This window comes from Acomys russatus, chromosome 11 (assembly GCF_903995435.1).
Source record: "Acomys russatus chromosome 11, mAcoRus1.1, whole genome shotgun sequence".
NCBI classification, from domain to species: Eukaryota; Metazoa; Chordata; class Mammalia; order Rodentia; family Muridae; genus Acomys; species Acomys russatus.
The window spans coordinates 46,374,219-46,398,982 of record NC_067147.1 but is presented as its reverse complement, the minus strand read 5'-3'; the positions used below and the strand labels follow the sequence as shown (position 1 = coordinate 46,398,982).

Sequence of the window (24,764 nt, the reverse complement as noted above, 5' to 3'; positions counted from 1 at the left end):
CGATGGTGTGCATGGGCGACTCCCAAAGGAGCCCGTTGTTGATCTTGTACAAGATAGGCGCTTGGAAGGGTTCACCTCCTCCTCTTCAGCCTGGGGGTGATGTGCCTCATTTGTGCTTCAGATGGGGACAGCATATCAATGCAAAAGTGCCTCCTTTCGTGCCAGGCTGAGGGACACCTTGTTCAGTAGAAAGGCTAGCAGGACCAGATCTCGAGCTGGAGTCCTCAATGCTGGGTCCTCTGTGTATTTATTCCCTGACCCTTGCTCATGAGGAGGTTGGCTTTCTTGTCCCATGCCCTTGGTATACTGCAGATGACCGAGCTGCAGCATCTTCACCCTTTGGTCAGGGAGGCAGTCTTTCTCCATCTCAGGCTTTCTGGATGCTGGGTGGATTGTAGCCTATGTCAGATGAAATGTGTATTCGTGAGAAGCCCTGCCCTTCCTGGGCACCATGTAGACCTGGGAAATGAGTTGATTAATGAAACATGCTTGCGTGCCGTGTTCAGAATGTACTGACTATCAACTCTCCCGATCCACCATCAGAGAGGACACCACAGTCTCGTCTCTTGCCCTAACTGTGTCAGAAACGTCTATGGTATCCTAGAGGGTGACAGGTACCCTGACATGTAAGCGTTCTCACCCCATTGGGCCAGCGGGACACTAACTAGATGCCCTTTCCTGGGCACAGTGTACATATAGCCACGTCCAAATGTTTGCTACCACAACTGGACACCTTTGGCTATAAAATTTACACAATTGTGTTACAAAAAAAAAAAAAAAAAAGGCTACAAAAATCTCAGTTGTTATAAGTAATTTTATAATGTTGCATTGGACTGGGGTTGGGGTGGGGTGGGGGTACCTTATTGCAAAGTCCATCTCCTTCCCAGGACACCCCACATTTTATTGAGTCAATAAAGCCTCCAGGGAACATACTCACAGAGGAGCCTTAATGGCTTCAGCAGAACTCATTTTTACCAACATGGAGTATTTCTGAAGCTGGGAGCTGACCAGAGCAGACTTGGACAGTGGCCTGTGGAGTGTTAGTAACCAGCGTTGGGAGGACTGATGGTGTTCTGGAAATGTATGCAGGGGTGCCTCTGTTTGTTGAGGTTCCGCCTAGACCTCATCTCAGAGCACATAACTTTCCGAGGAAACATGGTCCCAGCACCCAGTGCCCTGCATCCTCCTGCCCAGTGTGATGCCCAACCCAGGACAGACGACTCCTGGATAAACAGACAGAGGAGGCACCCAAGGCAGGCAAACCAGGGGCAGCCAGGGAAGCCTCAGAGGTGCTGAGAGGCCACAAGTAAAGAGGTTTTGGCAGGTGGCAGTGAAGGGAGAAGTGTAGGATGGGGAAAGTACGGTTTTTGTTACCACAGCCCTCAGAGGTAGAACATTCAAGAATTCAACCCCCACCCCTGCCCTCCCCATGGCAGGGGTGAGGTGGGGAACTTTTCCTGATGGGATTCCCAAGAAGGTGGGCCTCCTGAGGTGACTGTGGCAGATCTGCCCTTGTACCAGCAGAGGGCAACAGCAGAGTCCATAGACACCAGAGGAGTCCTTGAGCCTGGCTTCTCAGTGGACAGTGACCCCAGGCAGCAAAGGGACTTGCAGGCAGAAGAATTGGCAGGATTATTTAAGGGGGAACTTCTCCTGCGGGAAGATCACTTGTATAAACAGCTTTTAAAAATACCACAGACTCCTGGGCTGCCTCTGACTTGGGAAATCTGTGATTTTCAGCATTCCTTGGGTGACTAAGTTTGAAACATTTAGTGGGGAGTGGCACCTTGCCTCCCTGGAAAGGAGGTCAGAGGGCATGACCCTTAGTGACCTTGCCCGAAGACTCAAAGTCATAGCGTCCTGGCGTTCATATCCTACTTCCCTTTGGTCCCCAGGGACAGGAGTAGTGACTCCTAGGACGGTGACTGGACCTTCTATCTGCCCACAGTAGGGCAGAGTTCGAAAGCCTCTGATTAACATAGCACATTCCTAGTGCTGCTAATTCTGAGAGACAGCTGCCTGGGTCATCTCACTCCGTGCTGTGTGTGTTGATGACTTCATAGCACCAGCTGCATGAGACCAACTGTTCCAGGCTTCTCTACCGCTGCCTTTTCCCTTGTCTGTCTTCCCCCAAGCCTTCCTCTACGTCCCCGTTCCTCCTTTCCCCCTCTTCCCTTCCCCCTCCTCCCTCCTCCCCAGCCCCCCTCTCCCACCTTGTTTGCTAGAATCTTGATGCTCAGACACCGAATTTCCAAAAGGACTTTGGCTGTGGAGGGAAGGCAGAGGGGAAGGGCTGCGAAGCCTTGCTGATAGGACAGCCAGCTGGAGGTGATGAGAGCGGACACACCTGTTTTGTTTTGTCTTGCCGCCCGGCCCCCACTCATAATCCGCGTAGTGTGCTTTGGTGTGGAAATGAAACCAGCTGTCCTCTTGGTGACTGTGGCTGGAGCCTGGGACCGTTCTAAAAAGCAAAACCCAAATGCCCTTGGGTGAAGGAGACTGTCTTGGCCCAGGAGAGGTGCTCTGTACAAGGTAGTGTCAAATTAACGCCACTACATTTTACCTGGGGTATATACAGGCGCTCTATGCCAAGGCCCCTTTCTGAGCGAGAAGACCACACAGCACCTAGAACAGGGAAGCCAGACCCCACCCATCCCACTGTTTCCTCGTTATCAATGCTGCCGTGGGTTCTGCGTTTCTGCCTCATAGCTGCAGGATTTAACGGCATGACTGGCTCCTCAGCTTTGTCAGCTCATCTGGATGTCACGAGCACACTGCTATTCTTCCCCGTGTCTTGGTGCCCCAGGTAAAAATACTAGGACACGTGGTGAGCAACCAGATTTACAGAATCAGCACTGCATCTGGGAGGGAGGTGCCATGTTAGGGATAGATGCTGTAAATAGAGAGCCTGAGTGACATTCTCCCAGCCACTGGCACAGTGATGGACAGCCTTGAGCTCTCTGCCCCCAGCCTGATCTCTGAGCCCCCAGCCTGTTCTGGGCCCCACAGGCTCAAACTAATAACCCACATGAGTGCCATGGTCCAGGATAAAAGTCCCTTCCAAACAGCCTTCAGACCAGGGGTCAGTAAAGAAATAACCTGCACCCAGTTGACCTGGGCCTCTCCCGAGAGCAAAACCTGCATCCACCAAACCCATGTGGGCCTGACTTAAGGCTCATCTGCTGCTGGTAACTGCAGGTACTAACACCAGTGAACTTTGGATGACTCCAGAACCCCATCCCGGGGTTAAACCGTAGTCAGCCGTCAAGGTGGTAATTCGATGCAGTTTGTTAAAAAGGACCCTGAAACCTAAGGCAGAGCCTCTGTGTACAGCGATAAGAGGCTTTGGAGGTGGAGGATAGTTTATCAGTAGGCAGAAGGGCACCAGGGTAGATTGCACTCAGAAATACCTCAAGTTAAGTGACGCAAGCCAAAGAACCCAGCCTTGAACTCAGAAGCCCTGAGCCAGCTCTGTGTGGCCTGGAGGAAGTCTAAATTTATATGGGTCTTGGGATCCTTGCAAGTCACTGCCTGGGGCACACACAGTGGTGAGCGAGCCCCTAGGGAGTTGAGATCCCTGCTTTGATAAGAATCACATGAGTGAGAAAGGCTCTCTGGGTCTGCTTTCTCAGACAAGAACCTGTATAGTACAGTGCGCGAGAGTAAAGTCTAGTTTTCAGACACACTGGATTTCTGGCCCTAACTCAACCCCTTTATTAATGCATTGGCTTTGTGTGTTGTTACTTCTCTCATTGTGACCCAGTACGGGACACAGCAAGGGACAATGGATTTGCCTTGTTTGTGGTTTCAGGGGGTCACAGCCCATGGTAGCTTGGCATCATAGGGCTTGCAGAGCATCCTGTTGGTAGGAGCCTGTGGTGGTGGACAGCAAACAGAGTGTGTGTGGGAACAGGTCAGGGTGCTTGCCAAGGCCACACATCCAGTGCCATACTTCCTCCAACCAAGCCTCAACTCTTACCTTTCGCGCATCCCGATATTACCATCAATTTTGTATCAATTCAGGATTGAACCACTCTTCAGGCCAGAGCCCTCAGGACCAGCTGGCCTCTGGAAAGGCCTTCTCAGACACACTCAGAAGTGTGCGTCACTAACCCCCTAGGGGGGAGGGTCTGTTGCTTGAGCCAATCCAGTTGACAATCAAAATCGCCCATTATTGGGTAAATACCCATAGTGCTAGTGTGAAGGCATTCCAGGTAGGAGGGCCAGAACTGGACTCTTAATAAGTGAGAACAAAAGTGCTTTGTGCGGGGGGTGGGGGGCTAAGAGTCAGCTTGCTAACCCCCACCCCTACCCTACTGCCAGCTACCTTAGCATCTGGGTCCTAACAGGTGGGGCGGGGGAAAGGTGGTAAAATTTGATCAGGGTTTTGATTCCATGTATTGTTTAATGCTCAAAAACCCTCATTCTCAGGCTTTGCTGGTAGAGATGCATGGGAGACCCGAGTTAGAGCAATCGATGGGCCAGGTAACATTCGTCCTGCTGCTCTCAGACCTGGGTCTGAGTGTTCACTGTGGGAATTCTGGGTATCACAGTGGAACAGACAGACAGACAGCATGAGTGAGAGCAGGGGATGGTTCATATCTTGCCTGCTGGCTCAGAACAGAAGGTTCACCAGAGAGTTGGTTGCCTGAAGGTTGTTTCTTGTAATTCTGAACTGGAGAGTACGTCTGGCTCTTTCTGCACTTCCTCTAGGCAGGGGAGGGGCTGAGAACCTCGCAGGTCAGCTGACCCTCCTGGAGATGGAAAGGGGCAGTGTTAGAGAGGGCTCTGTGATGGTCTACCCCAGGACAGCTTCCTGGAGAGAGGCATAGTATAATCTTAATGTCTGCTGCCTTCAGACTAATCTTCTCTGCGAATGATGTTTTGAGTTGGGGCCCTTGGGAGGTCATCAGGTCAAGGGGGTGTGGTCTACTGCCTGCAAGGTCACCCAGGGCATATAAGACCATTCCTCCGCACAGTCTTTTTTAGTGGCTCTCGCTCTCCACTGTTCCTTTAACCCACAAACTCCTGAGGGCTGGGTTAAAGTAGAATACCGAGTTTACCTGGAGAGAAAGGATTTCTGAGAACGAGACGTGGGAAGCTGTTTTCTGTTCTGATGAACAAACTAGACATGTGGAAGAACGACTCAGTAGAGCTCTTCAAGAGCGCCTCTCTCTGTGACAGGAGACGGCCACTTCTAGTCACTGCGTGAGTGCTTTGGATCCCTTGGAGGAAAGGGAAAGTGGGTAGACCCCCACAGGCTTGGGTGGGTGTCACTGACACCAGGCGTTGGCCTGGGCTGCAAATGCCCTCCTGTTGTTGATAGAAACGAGAGAGCCATTGGATGAGGCTTGGGCCTGGGTCTTATTTCACCAGTTCCTCTCCACATCTGTGCTCCAACTCTTGACTCCAAGGCCGCTACATTGGTGAGGAATCTGAGGTTCAAGAGATTGTCATCTGCCATAGTTAGTGCTTGAGCTAAGAACCTGTCCCAACCAGTGTATCATGGAAGACGTCAGCTACCCTGCCTCCTGTTCCACACATGTGTTTGACATCCCTTTCACTGACTTGATGCCTCGAAGTCTGGTTTTGTTGTTGTTGTTTGTTGTTGTTGTTGTTGTTGTTGTTGTTTTGAGACAGAATCTCTCTGTGTAGCCCTGTGTAGACAGGCTGGCCTCGAACTCACAAAGATCTTCCGGCCTCTGCCCTCAAGTGCTGGGACTAAAGGTATGTGTCACCATACCCTGCCAAAGTCTGGAACTGAAAAGTGTGCTTGTCAACTACCAAAATACTCTGCAGCACTCTTAGCCACTTCCCACCAACGCCTCAGGTCTTCTCTTTCTGCTCTCTCAAGTGTATTCTTCTGTGGCTTTGAGCACATGCCTTTCCCTCAGCCTTTGGAAACTCTGTTTCCATGAATCTATTTGACTCGGCTCACTTATCTTATTTGGAAAGGCCCAGGTAGTTAAAAGCTATGTTGAGGTGTCACTTGAGGCACACAAAATATGCGCATGTAGACACTTCCAGATGATACCAGCTCCTATGCTGAGTCATGTCCAGCCTTTAGATCTTAGCTTTGAGGTAAACTGCCTCTTATATGTCCTCCCCAAATTCCAATTCACACAGTTTGGATCTCTACTCAAGTCCCCCCCCCCCCCCCCCCCCCCCCACTGGCGAGCACGTCCTTTCCCATCCTCTCCTGTTTTAGGTCTTTATAGCTGTGGCACCATAGAGATACACACATATGTGCTGTTTTCACTATGTATCTCCAGCTGTGGGTTGCAAAGTCCACACATTTGGTACTCAGAGAAGTGCCGAATGTGTATTAGGTTGGCGTCAGGGCAGATAATAAACATTTGCCAATCATGCTACTAGTCCCTTTCTCAGAGCCATGTCACACACTGTGAAGCAATCTCAGGCTCTCTGCCCTTGACCCTGGATTGTACCTCAGAATTGCACAAGGCGGCCATTCATTACTGACTGGAATTAGCAGAAGAAACAGGACCTGTTTACCACATCTGACCTATACCGTTAATTATGCTGCACTCTTATTGTTACAACCAGATACGTGCAGCTCCCTGATGCCAGAGAATGAGCCGCTTTCTATTTTTGAACGCATAGAAGTGCAGAAAGTCCTGGATGAATTGAAATGATGTGTAATAATATTTGGGTCAAGCCTTTGTCAAAGAGAGCTCATCAACCAAGCCTTTAACGATGAGAGATGGGAGGCACATAATCAGGGCCGTGCTAGTGGAAGGGGCTTCTGGCAGGTTATCTCTTGGCAAAATACAGTGGCTGGGAAAGTCAGCCCCAGCCCCAGAGCTCTTGGAGCATCTGAGTGGCTGTGGCATTTGAACACTGGACATCTTCTGGTCCTCTCAACTCAAACGTCTAGACCTACAGCCCGTGTGCATTGCAGGTTGATCCAATGGGCTTTCACAGGGTCAGGCAGTGGCCACATTTTCTCTGGGCTTAAGGTAAAGAAGAACTTTGTTCCAGATGTACTGGTTAGTTTTTGTTGTTGTTGTTCTTGTTTTTGTTTTTTGTTTTTTTAATTGTCAACTTGACACAAAATCAGAGTCACTCAGGAAGAGAGGGAACCTCAACTGAGAAATTTTCTCCATCAGATTGGAATGTTTGTCTGTGGGGAATTGTCTTGATTGATGACTGATGTGAGAGAGCCCAGTCCATTGTGGGTGGTATCATCCCCTAGGCAAGTGGTCCTGGTCTATATAAGAAAATAGGCTGGGCAATCCGGAAAGCAGCGTTTCTGTAAGTCTCTACTTAAGTTTGCGCCTCCAGCTTTCTGCTTCAAGTTCCTACCTCAGCTTCCCCAATAATGGACTTGAAATCTTTAAGCCAAATAAACTCTTTTCTTCCCAAGTTGCTTCTAGCCAGAATGTTTTATCACAGCAACAGAAACCAAGCTAGGAAACTAGGGAATCTAATTTAGCAGAAATGGGATCTGAAGCCGTTTGAGATCTAGAAGGCCCAATCTGTGTGGATTCTGGATCGTGTTATTCCCAGTGGAAGCATGTTTTCATATCAGTCTTCTCAGAAGTGTGCTCATTCCTGATGCTTTAAAGGCAGACTCTCTCTCTTCCAGTTGGTGATGAAGGCAGTCATTCTGCCTGAGAACCTATATAGTTGAAAGATGATACCCACAAGACTGGGAGGGGAATTCTATTTTTAGACAGAGCCTGCCTTCACACAGATGACCATTACACACAGACAGTATCAATGTCCCTGTCACTCAGAAACAACTAAGACTTAGAAAAAATAAAGAGCTCCTCAGTAGGATGAGCCTAGATGCTTTTCCTTCTCTCCTCCACCGGCCAACAAAGGAAGACTTCGTCAACATGACTATTCTATCCTGATGCAAATATTTGAGTGAAACCAGAATAACTCATCCTGAGAGAAATGCATCTTAAGCCATTGTAAGAGTTCTTTGTTATTTATTAAAACTGGGATCTAGTCATAGGCTCTAAGCAATGGGTATTTTGTTTCTTTATAGGTAATATGGAAACATAAGAATTAGGCAGTGAACCCACAGCAATCAGTTGATATTGAAGCACAATTTTTTTAACCTAGGAGGAGTTAGAGGGATGAGTGGGAGGTGGAGAATATGCTATACTATGTGAAATTCCCAAAGAATTAATAAAAATATTTGAAGAAAGAAATAGCATTATTTTGTTTCTCTTTTGTTGAAACTGAATCTCCCTATGCAGCCTAGGTTGGCTTCAAACTCTTGACAGTCCCACTGTACTTTTGGTGGTAAGGGAAATTCAAACTGCTATGCTGGACCTTTTCAGAAGTTGTTATTGGCTTCCAAGACGCATATGGCAGAGATTTGTCTATATTAATGTGAATCATTATGATATACTTTTACATGAGTTAGGGCAATGCCAGTTGGTACCTTTTCAGGTACAGTCTTTTGTATGTTTGGGGCTGGGAGAATGACTGTTTAAGGTTCTGGGAACTTATATGCTGATGTTCCACAAATGGACTGGAGAAATTTTTGTTTGTTTTTTGTTTTGTTTTGTTTTTGAGTAACAATCGGATGAGTTTTCTTTACCCATAGTTATTTGCCCCACACATGGTCCTTCCATCAGAGCACCTCTTCTGCCTTGGACTGTGTTCTGTTTCTGTGGTAAAGCATCTGATGCCAGGTAACACTCAATACACCCCAACAATCTGGGGGTCTGAGAAGTTCAAGGTAGGGTGCTATAGCCATGGAGAGGCTCATGATTTTCAGTGACCTGAGAAAAAATTGGGGAGGCTAGGAGCCGTGTATGGGAAGAGACAAAATATGATTTTTTTTGGTAACTAAACCTGTTGTGAAAGAGATCGGATTCCTTGGATGTGACCTGTAGAAGACCTTACTTCTAAAGGCCACCATCTCTGCATTCAAATTTCAACACGAGTTTCAAAGGGGACAGAGTGTATCAAATAGTCCTGGGAGCTTGGGAGGTCTCAGAATAAAGATGATGACTGAGCACTTTCAGGTGCTCTTGAATCATGTTCCTGTTTCTTACATTCCTTCCTCTATCTGCTTGTTCCTTTCTTTGCCTTTAAGACAGTGGTTCTCAACCTTCCCAATGCTGCGGCCTTTTAGTACAGTTCCTCATGTTGCCTTGACCTCCAACCATTAAATTACTTTGTTGCTACTTCAGAACTGTAATTTTGTTATTGTTATGAATCAGGTAAATATCTGATATGCAGGATATCTAGTATGCCTCCCCCTCAAAGGGTTTCCAACCCCAGGTAAGCTGCATTGAGAGCTCACATTCCAGGCTCATTGCAGGGCTTGCTGTGTGCTCTTGGGGCCACGGTCCTAATTCTCCCACCTGAGAGGGTCCAGGCTGCCTAGACAACACTCACCCACTGCCACCAGCACCGCCTGAGTACTTGGCCAAGGTGACTCAGTAGTCTGCTTTCCCAGCATCCTTGAGGCCAATTGAGTGGGACTTCCTCAAATCATGTCCCCTCACTGCCCCCACGCTTGGCTTCTTATCCTTCCCTGCCTCTTCCCCCTCAACTCACCTTCCAAGGGCATTTTCTAAGTAAATCCTTTGTGTGTGAGCCTTCATCTCAGGGTCTGTGTAAGAAAATGCTCTTGAGAGCAAAACAAGACAAATGCAAGGCACTGATCTTGGCTCGTAGCTGTAATGTACTCCAGATACCTTATAGGAGTCTGGTAGAGTGGTTCCAAGGTGAGCGGCATTGGTCCACCCAGTTGGGTACAGGAAAGAAGCATCTCAGTGAAACGAAAAGAGCGTCAAGAAAGTGTATTATAAACAGCAGACTGGAAGTCTAACCACCCTGACTCTGTACGTAAATGTAAGCAAAAAGGGGGCAGTGGAAGCAGCAGCTCCCCTTCTCTCTTCTCCCTCCCCACGCCCACTACCTCTCCTTTCTTTTCTTCATTCTGAATGGCAAGCCCTCTGTTCTAAGAATTAAACATTTCAGCTGTTTTTCCACTTAGAAACCACTCAAGTATCTAAAGTGAAGGGGTATCTTGGTGGTGGTGTAGAGGGGGTCAAAACCTACAACGGAGGCAGGGCTGGCGGAGCAGTCAGTGGTCCCAAGCCCCTTCATCTGTATAAGTGGTGGTATTTGCCACTTTGGACAAGGCACTAGGAGAAAGAGAAGTTCTTTTTCAAGACTGACTGTGGAGGGTTTGCAAGGCAGTGTGAGCAATCTACAGTAGTGGCAGGTTATATTTTCTGGAGCTATGTGTAATGACAGAATCCGAAGGCAGTTTTCAGTGTATGTGGACAAGCTCGCCAGGGAATTATTTTCTCTGGAGCCCCAAGGTATAATTGGCAAATAAAAACTACAATTGCAGAGACTTATAGTGTGCAAGATGATGTTTTGATAGACGGATATATTAAAAGCTGGGGAAATCCTTCAAAGCCAGAAAGCCAAGAATCTTAGTATCCAAGGGACTATCGGTAAGTTGTCTGGTTTTTTTGTTTTGTTTTGTTTTGTTTTTTTGCCTTTCATGAGGGTTAGATGACCTAAAAAAAGCAAGGCCAGACAAGACCAAATTAGTCATCTTTATAGTCCATAACATGCACTGTCAGGAAAACCTATTTAAGCTTCTCAAGTGGCAGGAAGCTAAACCTGGTTTCTCTCCTTGCTGGTCAGAGGACAGCCGGTCGCCTGGCTGGGTCAGATCCTGTCAGCGTCTGCTGAATCATGTTGTCTTGGAGCAGGGGAAGGCCAGGACTTTCATCATCAAAGCCAAGTGTTTCCATGCAGGCCCATCTGCTCAGCAGCTTGTGATTAGTTATGTCTAGAGAGGGACCTGGAATCCTTAGCCTTGTTTGGATTTTGATCCTAAGGCATGGGTAAAAAGATTCACTATAGGGACAGTAGGGGAAGTGTGTGTGTGTGTGTGTGTGTGTGTGTGTGTGTGTAAATGGATCAGTATTCCCATCACCAATGGAATGGGAAAGAAAATAGGGGTGAGCTTAGCATCAGCCCACCCAACTGGGCATGGCAAAGCAACATTTCAATGGACTTGAAAGAGCATGGCAAAGTGTCTTGTACTAAGATACTCAAGACCCAGCCACTTTGACTTTGCATGAGAGTGTGTACAAAATGAGAGGAGCAGGAACCAGCAGAAGGTTTGAGCTATGTGGTCGTCTCATAAATTAGCACTTTGGAAGAACACATCCACGGCCTAGGGTGCTTAACTCAACTTCTATGCTTTTTGCCAATGGCTCCTACCCCTTTAGCCTTTGGTTTCTGCTTTGTGTTGCTTGTGAGTGCTTCTAGTTACAAACCAATACACACACTGCACACACACATTGTTTATGGCTAACCTTTACCTCATCGACAACTTTTAGACACCAAATTCTTTCAGAAAGAAGATATTATTGTGCCTTGCCTACCAGACTCTGAATATATATATATATATATATATATATATATATATATATATATATATGAAGTAATTCAAGTGAAAGGCTTGTGAATCTTGAGTTACAGAGAAGCATTCATTTCAGAAACATGACATCAACATCCCCAAACGTGGCATTTGGCTTGTTTTCCTCCGGTACAATTTGTTCGGTTTAGTGGTATCCGAGACAGGAAAACTAAGTTTGGACAACTTGAAATTTTAGGATCACTGAGCTTTCTCATTTGAGTGTTCACAGTTGGAATGTGTAAGCTTCTTCTAGGAGCTTGGGAGGCATGGGAGCATCTCAATGCCAGCCTCATAGATGCTTTCTACAAGGGCGGACTTTTTCCTCTGCAGTTTCAAAGAGCTCAGCCAGTCTGTGAAATCTCATTAAAGCCCTTGGACTCCATCGAAGCTTCCATAACCTTACATCTATACGTTGTAGCTAGCTCCCTCTAGAGTCTTTTCTCAGGCTTGCTTCTGGAGGACTTCCTCATGGGCCTACCAATCCAGACCTTTTATTTAATTGCTGTCAGAATTTCTCAAACTCTGATTTCAACCATTCAAATAGAATGGAGATGTCATGGTCTGCACTCCCTAAGACCACAGGATGTCAAGTGACCCCATGGCATTGGCTGCGAAAGAGCAAAGTGGCACACACCTCATCTACATGTTGGAATGGGAATCTGCTGAAAAATAACTAAACACAAACGACAGCCATTCCAACTTTGTTAGTTGAACAAGCTCCAATGACGCAACGCCTTTGGGTGCTGATAGCTTTTAAGAGACTATTAAAAGACACATGAGGATTTTACACAGTACACAAAACTAGAGGCATTTTTTTTATATACTTAAACAGTTTTATTGGCTTTTTGTGAAATAAAAAACATGAGACAAACCACGATGTTTAAAGGCTAGTCAGTGTCAACCAAATGAGCCAGCCACTTGGTTTCAGCAGCTGCGAAGAACACGAGTGGGTTTTATTGCTTATGCCCCATGTTCATGTATATGTCTGTCATGTTTTGGCAAGAGTACAATCGGATGGAGCTTTGGTTGTTAAATTCAACTAGAACTACTTACTGAAAACACAACCGCTAGGATTTCAGTGTGGCCCTATGCCATTGACAGATATCCTTTCAGCCTACCTACCTTCTTCTTCCATTAGCAATTCCCCTATTAACCAAACTATGGAGAAGGCTTGATCAGCCCCACCCCCTCCAATCCGCTGCTCCCTCTCTGTCATGTGAGGGTGGTGCATTCCTGGGTCTTTCTAAGCTCTTGTATCTGGCATGTGGCCATGCCAGAAACAGATGCCTGCCTGTGGTCTACACAGATTTCCAAATCTATATGGCATTTGGAGTTTGAACTCAACTGTCTCTTTCCCATGTTCAGAAAAAAAAAAAAACAAAAAAACAAACAAACAAAAAAAAACCCCAAAACAAAAAACAAAACAAAACAAACAAAAAAGCATTAGCCCTTAGCATCTGTCAGGTTACCTCCCAACATGATGAGCCCCAGTATCCCACACACAACATCCTGTGGCAGGTGTGTGTGTGTGTGTGTGTGTGTGTGTGTGTGTGTGTACCCATGTGACTGAATGTGTGTACTGTAACATTTTAGTCTGCAGAGGAGCGATGGTGTTGAGGCCTCTAGAGAGCTCCCATGCTCTGCAAACGGGATCAGAACTCCCACTCAATAGCACCATTCCCTAGGCTCTTGGCATTCGGCTCCTCTCACTACTGGAGAAGGCAGAACCCGGCCTCCAGCTTTGGGCTTTCACAGGCTCCTTGGGGACTGCTGCAGAAGCAGGTGGTCTGCCTTGGCCTACTTTAGTGGTGACCTAAATCTTCCCTGGGAAGAGTCCAAAAAAAAAGGCGTCTTACAAAGTGAAGTTGGCTGCAGGTGTGAGGGCTGAGGTGACAGACCTGTAGACAGTGAGGAGAGCCTTTTCCTCCTTCGTTCATCTCTGCTCCGGTTCCTGGAGGGTTTGCTGGTGGAAGCACGGCAAAATCAGAGAACACTGAAAGCCACCAGCCCTGCCCCAGTTACCCAGCAGTAGGACTCGAACGCTGTAGTAGGGACCCAGGTATGCCAGCCAGTCTTTCCCCTGATGGTCCTGGGATTTAAGAAGCCCTTCTAATGATTATAAGGGTTATCCTCTTGAATCATTTTAAACAGTAGGATATTTGCCCTTACTGCAGTTTATATGGCACAGATAACCATATAATTACTAGCACTTAAATAGAAAAATCTCGTAAATAGGTTATTATACCAATGTTGTTCACTAGAACAAAGATTAAGCGCTTCCAGCTTGTACTTTGGGGGGGGGGGTGGAATTTCAGCCCAGCCCTTTATCTCACAACAAAAGGATAACTCTGTAATTATGAGTAATGCTCGGTGGTCATGTGGGCTGATAGAATCGCGGGGCAACTTCTAGGTCAGTGTGTGGCCTATGAAATAAAAGTAATACACAGCATTGTCATTTCAACGAAATAAAAGAGACCGTATAAAAATATTTTCCAATCTGGAATCTGAAACATGAAAGCTGGGCTTGTTTCTCTTTGTATAAAAAAGGAACAAAAATAACGGAGTAAAGTGTATTAAAGCTTCCTAACGAGGGGGAAAAAAGAAAAGAGAGTGACAGGTATACGTTGAAGGAATGCGGAGAGTCAGTCAGCTTTCCTTTTCTGTCCAGGCTCATGGGTGGCAAGCTTGTGCTCTGATCCTGATGGAGAGAAACGCACACGAGTGGAGAAGCCAGTGTCCCAAACCTTAAGTGTGTGAATGGCAAAGGAGACTGGTTTGTTTGTCTGTTTGTTTTTTTTACAGTAGAGCTGTCAGTGGTGGAGATGGCCTCAAGGGTGAGTGTCCTTTCTCTGCTCTTCAGGCGACAGCTGGGGACGAGTGCCAGAAACACCACTTCCTCCTTGAATGGTGCTTGTTCAGAGCCATGTCCTCTTTCTCTCGCTCCCTCTTCACACGCTGGTAGTGGTCTTCCTCCTTCAGGTACCACACGGGGGGCCAGCGGTGCCGCTCGAAGTACTCCTGGTTGTCTGCGGGTAGGTGGGGGTGGAGAGAGGAAAGATGCTGTCTGTCCTGGATGCTCAGCCCTGCCTCATGCTCCTCATAAACCTCCCAGCATGCTGATGCGGTGGGAGCTATGAGCTATGAGCAGGCCTCAATTCCAGCACCACCCCTTCCCTTCCCCACTCTGTAATCCACCTAAAATCCACTCGGCTATATGATTACCACACACTCAAAAGGAACTGACATACAGTGTCTACTTCCCCCCAAGGGCTTAGAAAGCTAAAGGGTGGGTGGCCGGGAGCTCGTATGCACACCCTTACCTGCTGACTTAGATTTGATCTCCTTGCGGAACTTGGAACAGACACTGTTGTAGTTGGTGCAGATGTGATGTAAACACCAGGCAGCTAGCTGGTTGGCATTGTGAAACTGTGGAAAGGGGACCAGAGTTGGGTCAGGCTCTGTTTGCTGAAGGGACGCAATGGGCCAGTGGTATGGCTCAGCAGGGTAAAGGTGCTTGGTGCAATGCCTGATAACTGAGTTTGATCTCTAGGACCCCATGAAGGTAGGAGGGACCTGGCACCTGCAATTCTTCTGACCTCCAAAGGCTTGCTGTGGCACAATACACAGACACAGACACACACACACACACGTGCATGCCAGCATGCACAGGCACACGAACAGGCACAGGCAATAAATATTACAAAAATTAAAGCAAGTCTACAAAGAAATGGAACCGTTATGCGCATGGGAGTGGGAGTGAGGAGAGACATAAAAGGCCCATGGAGCTAGAACAGAAAAGCTCTTGTTTTGACCTCAGCGTTTTGACTTTGACTGTGGCTCTGATGTCAGCCCAGTACGGTGTTCATGTACCCTCCCTCACTGCCTCCTGAGATAGATGGTCCCCAAAATAAACACCGTATCACACCAAGACTTTAAAGTATGCCCGGCTCTCCTGCCCTGCCTGCCCACCCCCTCGCCCTCTGGTGATAGGTGACCACGCATGCCCTCTGGAAGGTACCAGGCAGCAGCAGATGGACCGATGTCATCTCTGTTTAAGGAGCCTTAGCAATGAAATACTCCGTGTCACATGTCAGAGCTCAGCTTGCTGGGGCCAAAGATCGAAAGAGGAGAAGGCAGCGTGCTGCAGCTGTCCTGTACCTGCCCTCTAGTTGTGTAAGAGCAGGCATGTGGGCGAGACAAGGAGAATCCGAATGCTCCACCCAGCTTTGCTGAGCCTGGGAAGGTGGTAGCTGAGGTTCCCAAACCAGATGGTCCACTCCGCCATATCTCCTCTGATCTGGCAGGACACCCTTGCCCTTCATCGGTCATCCTGGGCATTTCTTTGGCTAACAAGGAACCTGGGAACAGGAGCGTGGCTTTTCGGATGCTTGTCTCTTCATCTCTTAAAAGCCACCCCAGGGAGACAGAACCTACAACTGCAACCATGGAGATGATTGGAGGCTGGTCCTTCCAGTTTTTCTGCGTGTCCAGTTTGGCTCTGAATATAAGATTGGGTACGGGTGGGGTGGGGTGGGGGGCTGCATCAGCTCAGGGAACTGGCTGCACTCACTCTGTCTTTGGTTGTTCAAGTTGGCCACAATGGGAAAATTTACACTATGGAAATTAGCAAGAGTCCCACCAACTGTGAAACTCTTGCTGCGTTAAGGGCTAACGGATGGGCTCATACATAGGCCTCACGTTAACTTCCTGCCAGGGTTTTTCAGGGCTCAGTAATCACACTGCACAGCTGGTCATGGGTGTGTAGGCAGGTGGGGAGGAGCCAGGAGGGAAGACAGCAAAAGGTCAGATCTTTACTTCCAGTCAACAGTCATTACGAGTCATTTCAATTTCCTCTGTGCAGGATACTCATGGCTAGAATCCAGTCATAACTTTGGGGCACGGGGGTGTCTCCAAAGACCTCCAGTTTCAAATTTTGGACAACCAGCTCTGAGGAGGCCTTGGAGCTTCTACTGCAACGTATCATGGGCCTCTCATGATGGGAGGATGAGTTTTCAGGTTGGGTTTTCATGTCTTATTTCTCTCACTTGCCTCTGACTGCAGAGAGTCTGCGGTTGGGATATAGTGGAGGGACTTGGGATCACACAACACAAGGGTCAAGTCAGAGGGAATCGGCTGTTCCAAGTTCCAGTCTACCTTCTCCCTATGACCCCAAGCCAGCACCTATGGCCACACTTGGCTGGGCTGAGCAACACCTGAGCAACTTCCTGAGGCCACCTCCTTTCCATCTGAATGGCCTGACCCAAGACCTAGTTAGCACTACCCTTACTGAGAACAGAGGAAGCCAAACTCCACAGGCAGACAGGAAAGCATGCACACACACACACACACACACACACACACACACACACACACACACACAAAACAATAACGTCATGAGTTCAGAACTTATTTCTCATCCCCTGTCCCCCAGAGTGTAAACTCCTGTTGGTAAGTCTGTATTGGGACTGGTTCACTCTACCTATGTACTCTGCAGTGTGTGTGTGAACTTCCACCTTCACGGCTCTTCCCTGGGCATTTCCCCCTGTTTCTAAGTCTGTAAGGTTGGAGGTCACGCACTGCAGAGTTTATCTTGGTGTCTAAAGCTTTAGTTGGCTACTACCTTTCTCTGGAAGAGGCGTGTGTGGGTATATGTGTGCATGTCTATCTACTCACATGCACAGATGCTTGTGTAGGGATCATGGGCACCGATACTAACCAGACTGACCTTTAAAAACTCCAGAGGAGCTTCAGGAGATGGTATGGGGGGAGGTGAGGAAGGGAAGAGGTGTGCGGGGGGGGGGGGGGGGGGGGGTAAAGCTATAAAGCTTTATGGAATGTTCTACAAACTGTCTGTTCTTGGCCAAATGCTTGTCTGAGAACTCAAAGGAGGAAGAGAAGCAAAACTTCCTCCTAAACTGGTGGTTCTCTCATATACGAAACCACTACCTCAGGAGGGCGAGACTGGTACTGGGCGGGGTGGTGGGTGGTGGCGTTCTATCAAATGCAGCCTGGCAGGTGGAATGCTGACTGAAATGTAAAACTCTCTGATCTTCTCTGCATACAGGCACCCCTCTGACATCTTTAATTGGGCAGATGTGACAGTGAGGTTTTTGGTTTTGTTTTTGCTTTCACTGTTAAAGTAGGTTCAGGGACACACACACCAGGGATGGAAGGTAAATGCCTACAGACCTACCTGTGCCAGTTCCAAGTAAGACAGTACTTCACCATCGATGCCCACTCCACTCACAGCGGCCTTGGTGAGCTCCTGGACAGCGTGCTGCTCTGGGAGAGAGAGGGCAGGATAGAGTTACACTGCCCACCCCAAGCCAGACACCGGGCCTGGCCTGGAGGGGCAGATCTGGGACCACTTGAGAAAAAGAGGAGATAGCGGACACAGTTCTGGGTAGACACTGGAAAAGAAGCCAACACTGATTCGGATGTGTGGTCTGTCAGTCTCCAACCAAGGCACTATCTCTCCAGGGCAATGGATCTCGACACCTTTAGGGGTTGCATATCAGCTATCCCTTATATCAGATATTTATATTATGATTCATAAAAGTATCAAAATTATAGTTATAAGGTAGTGATGAAATAATTTTTTTTTATGGTTGGAGGGGTGTCTCCATAACAGAACTATATTAAAGGGTCACAGCATTAAGGAAGATTGAGAACCATTGTTCTAGAGGGTTCTGGTCGGTGTTTCTAGAAAAGTCAGAATCTTCCAGACCTTTTTGACCCTGCCTAGGATGATAACTGTGGATCACATGTGACTATTTAAACGCAGATAATTAATACTTAATTCATTGGCCACACTAGCCCTGTTAAGTGCTCAGTAGCCACATATGCCTACCACCTTGGGCTGTGAAGACACAGAACACATCCATTGCGGGCAGATGGTTCTCCTAGACAGTATAAAATGTTCTGGGAAGTCTAGCACATTGACAGGATGCTCTGACTGCAGACACAGCCCTGTCTGAGTTTATCTTCAAAGACTGGATGACACAGTACCTAGTCTACTTGGGGAATTAACAACTGAGGATGTAGCTGAGTTGGTAGAGTGTTTGCCTAGAATGCGTGAGGGGCTTGGGTTTGATCCCCACCACTGCATATACCAGGCATGGTGGCCACACCTGTAATCCCATCACTTGAAAAGTAGTGGCAGGAGAATCAGTAGTTCAAGGTTATCCTCAGCTTAACAAGGGTGTGTGAGGTTTTGGTGTGGCATTTCCAGCTCTTAAAATGACAGCATCAGGAATGCTGTGGTGGCTCCCTACACTGCAGGCTGACTGCTTTTGGTTTGTGCTTCTCTTTGCTGCAATCGAAGGTTGTTGTTGTTGTTATTATTATTATTGTTAATTATCATTTTAATGAATTGAAAGCCTGTGTTCATCCGGCCATGGGGCTAATTCATTGTTTTCCTAATTGTGTGCGCTTACTTTGTGCCCCTGTGCCCCGTTCTGGTCATTCTTACGTTATTTCAAACTTTAAAATTGCTAGTAAATGATGAAATAGGATTGAGACTGGACCCTTATAAGACGGTGAACTTAATAGATAAACATTGTGTGCATCCTGACCGTGCCCCGGCAGGCTTACACTTCCCGGTTAAGGTTAATCTCTCCTCAAGACTTCCAATCTCTCAACCCTGGAAGCAAGCTTTCCACGGTTTCTCAAGGCTCAAGTGATAGAAAGCAAGCAGCCTCCTTTGAACTCCAGAGATAGAGTGGATGATTAAGCTTGTTAAGGAAGGTGTATCAAAAGCCAGGACTCCCTCCACCCCCAAAGCTAGCCCACCGGTCGTGAGTGCAAAGGCAAACCCTTGAAGGAAGTAAAGAGGGACTCGCCAGCGACACGCATAAGACGGCAGAATAGCTTTGCTGTTAGCTGGACAAAGTCTCACAGGTGTGGATAGAAGCTCAGCCCAGTGGCAACATCCCTTCAGCCCACCCCATGGCGAGGTCAACTCCCTTCAGTTCTATAGAAGCTGAGACTAACCAGCAGAGGTTGGCTATGTAGGGTTTAAAGAAAGACACTGTCACCGTAATAGATGAATGGAGGTGACACCGTAAGTGCTGATGAGGAGCTGTAACAGAGCACCCAGAAGGTCAAGCTGAGGTCACTGGTGAAGGCTCCCAAAGTACCAGACCCTCAGCATGAAGAGAACAGCCTTCTACTGAAAGAGGCGCCATCAGGGGATGTGCATGGCTAGGTGGACATCCTCCTGGCTGGTCTCAAAGTCTCAGAGGGTGGTTCGACTGGTCTTGCTGAGGGCTGAGGCAGTAAATGGATCTCATTTCCTGTTCCTTGAGAGAACTTCCTTTTCTCCTAAATGGAGTAGCCAGGCTGTAGGGAAGAGCATCTGGCCTCAATATGATGTCCTGAGTACCGGGGGGACCCACAGCCAGTCCTAGTTTCATTTCTGTTGCTATGGTAGAGCATCCTGACCAAGAGCAGCTTAAGGAAGAAAAACAGTGGAGGACTTTGAACATTATCTATAAACAAATGGGTGGGAGGGAGCCGGGGGGCAACCCAGTCAAAACCCTGTCCATGCGAGCCTAAGAATCAGAGTTTGAATCTCCAGAACCCTTGCAGGAGCCAGGCTGCGCAGCGGCTGCCTATAATCTGAGCAATGGGAGGCAGAGGTAGAGAACCCTGGGGCAAGCTGGCTAGCTGGACTGGCCAGAACTGGTGAGATCCAGGTTCAGCAGGAAGGCCTACCTTAAGAGGTAAAGCGGAGAAATGATCGAGTAAGGTATCTGACGTCAACTTTGGGCCTCCACATACATGAGCACACATGTGTATGAACACCCACATACAGGCACAGCCACACACGTGCACATGTATAGCCATACGGAGCATGCATGCAAAATAGCATAGAAGAACTGGCAAGGCTTGCAGGGCAGGGATTGGCTTCAATTTTGAGAGCAATTCTACTGTGGGAAAATCAGCACCAAACAGAATCCCCTGGCTACCGAGTGACCTTCTGTGCAAAGAAGGGTCAGTCAGTGAGCCAAACGTGCCTGTCATCTGGTCAGAAAAAGCTGCCTCAGCTACTGTGACTTTTAGTCCCACACCTGATCAACTACATATCCCAGTACCCAGGTGTGAGCTTGCCCTGTGGCTAGAGGCACAGAGGATGGTTTGGTTTTATTTATCTTATTTTTTACTTTTTAAAGCAATCTTTATTATTATTATTATTATTATTATTATTATTATTATTATTATTATTATTATTATTATTATTAATTTATTTTTGGCCAAAGCCTCTCCATTTTCTACAGGTAATGCTGTTTCACACTGAACCGGCTGTAGCTTGGTGTTAACATAATTTTAATAGTCACTGAGATTCTCAGCATTTCGTGCCACAGTGGTCATGGGCTGACGCCGCTGCACTGTGTCTGAGGTGTGCCCACACTGTGCAGGCATGCCCGCCTCCTAGCTGGCTCTGTGTTCTCCAGCCTGCAGACTTGTTTGCACATGCTGATGTTTTCTTTGACAGAGCCCTCCTCAGCCTGGTGGATACATAGGACTGCTTAGCACTAAACTTCCCAGAGAAGTCATCTGGGCTCCCTAAGTAACAGCAAACGTGACGGTGGTGGATTGCGACTGTCAGGCTCACAGCCAGCATGACCATGGGTGTGTGTACAAGGACAGTTTTGGAAGGTCCGGCCATGGTGGGAAGTCCCACCCTGAGTGTGGTGGTGCCATGCTATGGGATGAGTTCTCAGAGTGAGTGAAAAGAGGAAAAATAAAAACAAAACCAACCAACCAATCAAACAAACAAACATAAACCCTGGCAGATCCCCAGCATCAGCTCTCTGCTTCCTGGGTGTAGATGCCATGTGACCAGCTGCTGCCCTGCCTGCCCTGCAGTGATGGGCTGGGCCACAATAAACCACTCCTTCCATAGGTTGTATCAGCTGTTTGTCACAGCAAATGGAAGCGCGACTAAAGCATCAATTATTTCTTGAAAATTATTTACGTTTCCAATCTAGAAACAGAGCTTGGAACATGGCTTAGAGACAGTCTAAAGCAGAGTGGTTTTTACCCTTCCTAACGCTGCGACCCTCTATTCACGCAGCTCGTCATGTTGTGGTGACCCCCCCCAACCATAACGTTATTTTTGTTGTGACCTCATAGCTGTAGTTTTGCCACTGTTAAGGAGTTGTGAGGGACAGAGGTTTGCCAAAGGGGTCTCCACCCACAGGTTGAGAACTGCTGGCCTAAACGTTTTGCTTGGACTCAGCACACCAAATACCATAGGTGTCTTAAGGAGCCATGTCGGGAAGGTATGTAGATCAGCACCAGCAGGATTTCATAGCATCACACAAGAAGACTGGAGTGAGTGCACACAGAAACTTTCTTGGGGTCACTTAAAAAATAATTCATGTAGAAATCAACACCATGTTATCAGTGTCCGAGTTAATCTTTACCGCTACGCTGACACTGAACATAGACTGAGTTCAGCGTATTTGATTCCAGTTGCTTTTGTCTATTAATAATAATCAAATTTACCCTCAAAGGACAAACACCTGCATAACTCATGGGTAGTTACTCGGATCGGAACTCACATTTCTGAAAAGGGAATTCCCGTTGCAGTTCCCTGGAGTTAATGTCTGAAAAGTAACACACTCTTTTGGGTCTATGACTTTAGTATATTGGGGAATTTCTTTTTCCTAATTGTGATGTTTCAAATTCTTTTTTTTTTTTTTTAATTGGGGAAGAAAAATGAAGAAAGGGGGACTTTATTTCTAGGTAATTTATGTGTAGAGGGGGGCAGAGAAATTGATCTTTTATCTAAAGTCATTGCTAAAAAGTATAGTATATAGTGCATGGGTTGGGTTTTATGGGCTCAGTTATTCAGTCAGTTTTACCGAAAGGCCAGTGTGCGCAGACAGTTCTCCCAGTACAGGAACAGGGCCAGTATGACTGTGTGTCTCAGAACTAGGAATCAAGCAAGTATAGAGATAATCACCCGGACTGGACTGCTAACTGACACGTCTGGGGAAGGAAGCAGATGGCTTAACGTTTTAAAACCAGGGATTTAAATGCACATATTCTACCCAGACCTGCTTCGGCTTACCAACTGGACAAACCTAGAAGTTCCAGAAAAGGCTTTTCAAGTTAAGCCAGACCTTCCCCCCACCAAACGTTTATTGCGTAGTGGGGCTTATCACAGGGGAACTCAGGAGAGATCTGTTGCATCAAGTTATGCTGACTGATAGATGGGGCTGGCTTTGCCCCCGCCCCGCCCTGCCCCTCCCCGCCCCCTGCACATAACTCTTCCATTCAGAGAGATACAAATCAGAGTCTGATCCTTAGAAAACTTATTTTTGCTTAAGTGCCATTTCGATCAGTGTGGCTATCACAAACAAAGTCACCACCAGCCTTACCTACGAGTGCAACCAAGTGTGGCAGGCAAAATCTGTTTGCCAAGGCAATTAACTCCAGGGGGTCCATGTCCAAGTTGGGCGACAACTGCTTGGTGTAGAGGTATTCCAATACCGCCTGCATCGACATCTTGTTTATGTTTGGGAGGTGCACCTGCAACAGTGTACGGAAGGCTCAGTGCTGCTGCAGGAACTGGGGACTGGGGACTGGTACGGGAGCTGGGGACTGCACACCTTCAGGCTCTAGGGCTTATAAACATCCCTACCACGTGACCCATTGCTGGCCCACTTGCAGGTATTTCTCTGAGGCTGTGCTGAGAGGGTCTTCAGTATTTATGGCTGTAAATGTCAACAGTTTGATTTGTAGGTGACAAAAGACTGTTGCCACCTGACAGAGCCCCGGTGCAGGATTTTTAAAATGGCTATCTGGGCATATAAATCAGACAAATGGGTGGTAAAAGTGCTGTGGCATTATGAGCCCCTCCCTGCCCAGAGCCTGAAGACACTCCATTGTGGGGAGAGAAATCTTCTGGCCATGTGACAGAGAACGAGGGGCTGTTAGCCACACTGCTGCAGACATGACAGAGCCCTGCTACCAGGTGGCCGAACACAGGCGGAAGGACCACACCAGCTGCCACGGTGACAAGCTGCATTCTGAAGACCCATCAGCATCTCCCAGGACCATGTCTGTACTTCAATATTTTCTCCCATGATCGCGTGGATGCAGAACTACAGATAATATCATCACTGGGTCTCAGCAGACCCAGGATAGCCAAAGGACTCCTGCCTGTGGTCCATCTGGAGATGCTGGGTGTGGGGCACGGTCCCCTGCAGGATGCCTGGAGCCTCTGTCTAGTGTGTTAAGAGACATTGTTATCTAACATTTATTACACTTTCTAATAGGCCACGGATAACCTGAAGTCTCCCTCCTACATGGAGGAGGGGACACGCACACATCAGTGGGGATACACAGACCATTTCAGATCTTCACTAATTCTATGTGGTGGTTTGAATGAAAATGGTGCCCATGGGCCCATAAGAAGTGGCACTGTTAGTGAGTGTGGCCTCGTTGGAGGAGACGTCTAACTGGCTTTCAGGTTCAGAAGCTCAAGCCAGGCCCCGTGTCGCTCTTCTCTTCCTGCTGCCTGAGGAGCCAGAAGTAGCTGGGTTTCCTCTCTAGCACCATGTCTGCCTGCGTGCCACCATGCTTCCTGCCGTGACAATAACTCACTAAACCTCTGAACTGTAAGCTAGCCCCAATTAAATGTTTTCCTTTATAAGAGTTGCCGTGGTCATGGTATCTCTTCCCAGCATAGAAACCCTCACTAAGACACCCGACAAGAGGGGGATGGGCATGGTGCAGAATGACACCCTTGTTTTTCCGTGACTTTAATAGAAGCTTCTGTGTGCAGCTTTCCATACACCCCATCAAATTTGATCCTTCCATCTGCCCCAGGAAGGAGAGACTATTAATTTTGCTATTATACGGACAAGGTCACGGTGGTCAAGGAGGCTGAGTTTCACATCCAAGGTTGGAGGGTTAGTCAGCGGTGACTGGGACATGAGTCCGAGGAGTGCTGTTCTCAAGTTCATGGGCCGAAATGCTCTATAGGTCAGGAGTCTCCTTTTGGCAACACTCTGGGTTGCAGAACGACAATGCCTCTGATTTTACAAATAGTTCTGAGAACTAGAGTTCTAATTCGAAGGAATGAACCATTGTAGACTTCTCAACTATAGCAGTTAGCAAATCAGAATACAGCATATAAAATACATTCCTAAAGATATATACATCTTTATATAAACTATATAAATCTATCTATAAATATGTATATGTATGTATATATGCATGCATGCATTATGTATGATTCTAGCTCTCTATATACATGGCTATATCTGTGCTATAGGATTAGTCATTTCCTGCACAAACACACACAAAGAGGGGT

The 24,764-nt window shown here is 47.4% G+C and overlaps 1 protein-coding gene across 2 annotated transcripts in view; it reads right to left on the bottom strand.

Moving 5' to 3' along the window:
* Nucleotides 1-14,218: 14,218 nt before the first annotated feature.
* The window catches only part of Rhobtb1 (Rho related BTB domain containing 1), a 67,052-nt gene continuing 56,506 nt past the window's right edge, over nt 14,219-24,764 (bottom strand). For both annotated transcript variants that reach the window (XM_051153189.1, XM_051153187.1), the window contains 4 exons: nt 22,825-22,975; nt 17,628-17,716; nt 14,755-14,860; nt 14,219-14,460 (listed from right to left, as the gene is read on the bottom strand). In XM_051153189.1, the coding sequence (XP_051009146.1) occupies nt 14,291-14,460; nt 14,755-14,860; nt 17,628-17,716; nt 22,825-22,975 (516 nt within the window). In that variant the 3' untranslated portion in view covers nt 14,219-14,290. The remainder of the gene's footprint in view (nt 14,461-14,754; nt 14,861-17,627; nt 17,717-22,824; nt 22,976-24,764) is intronic.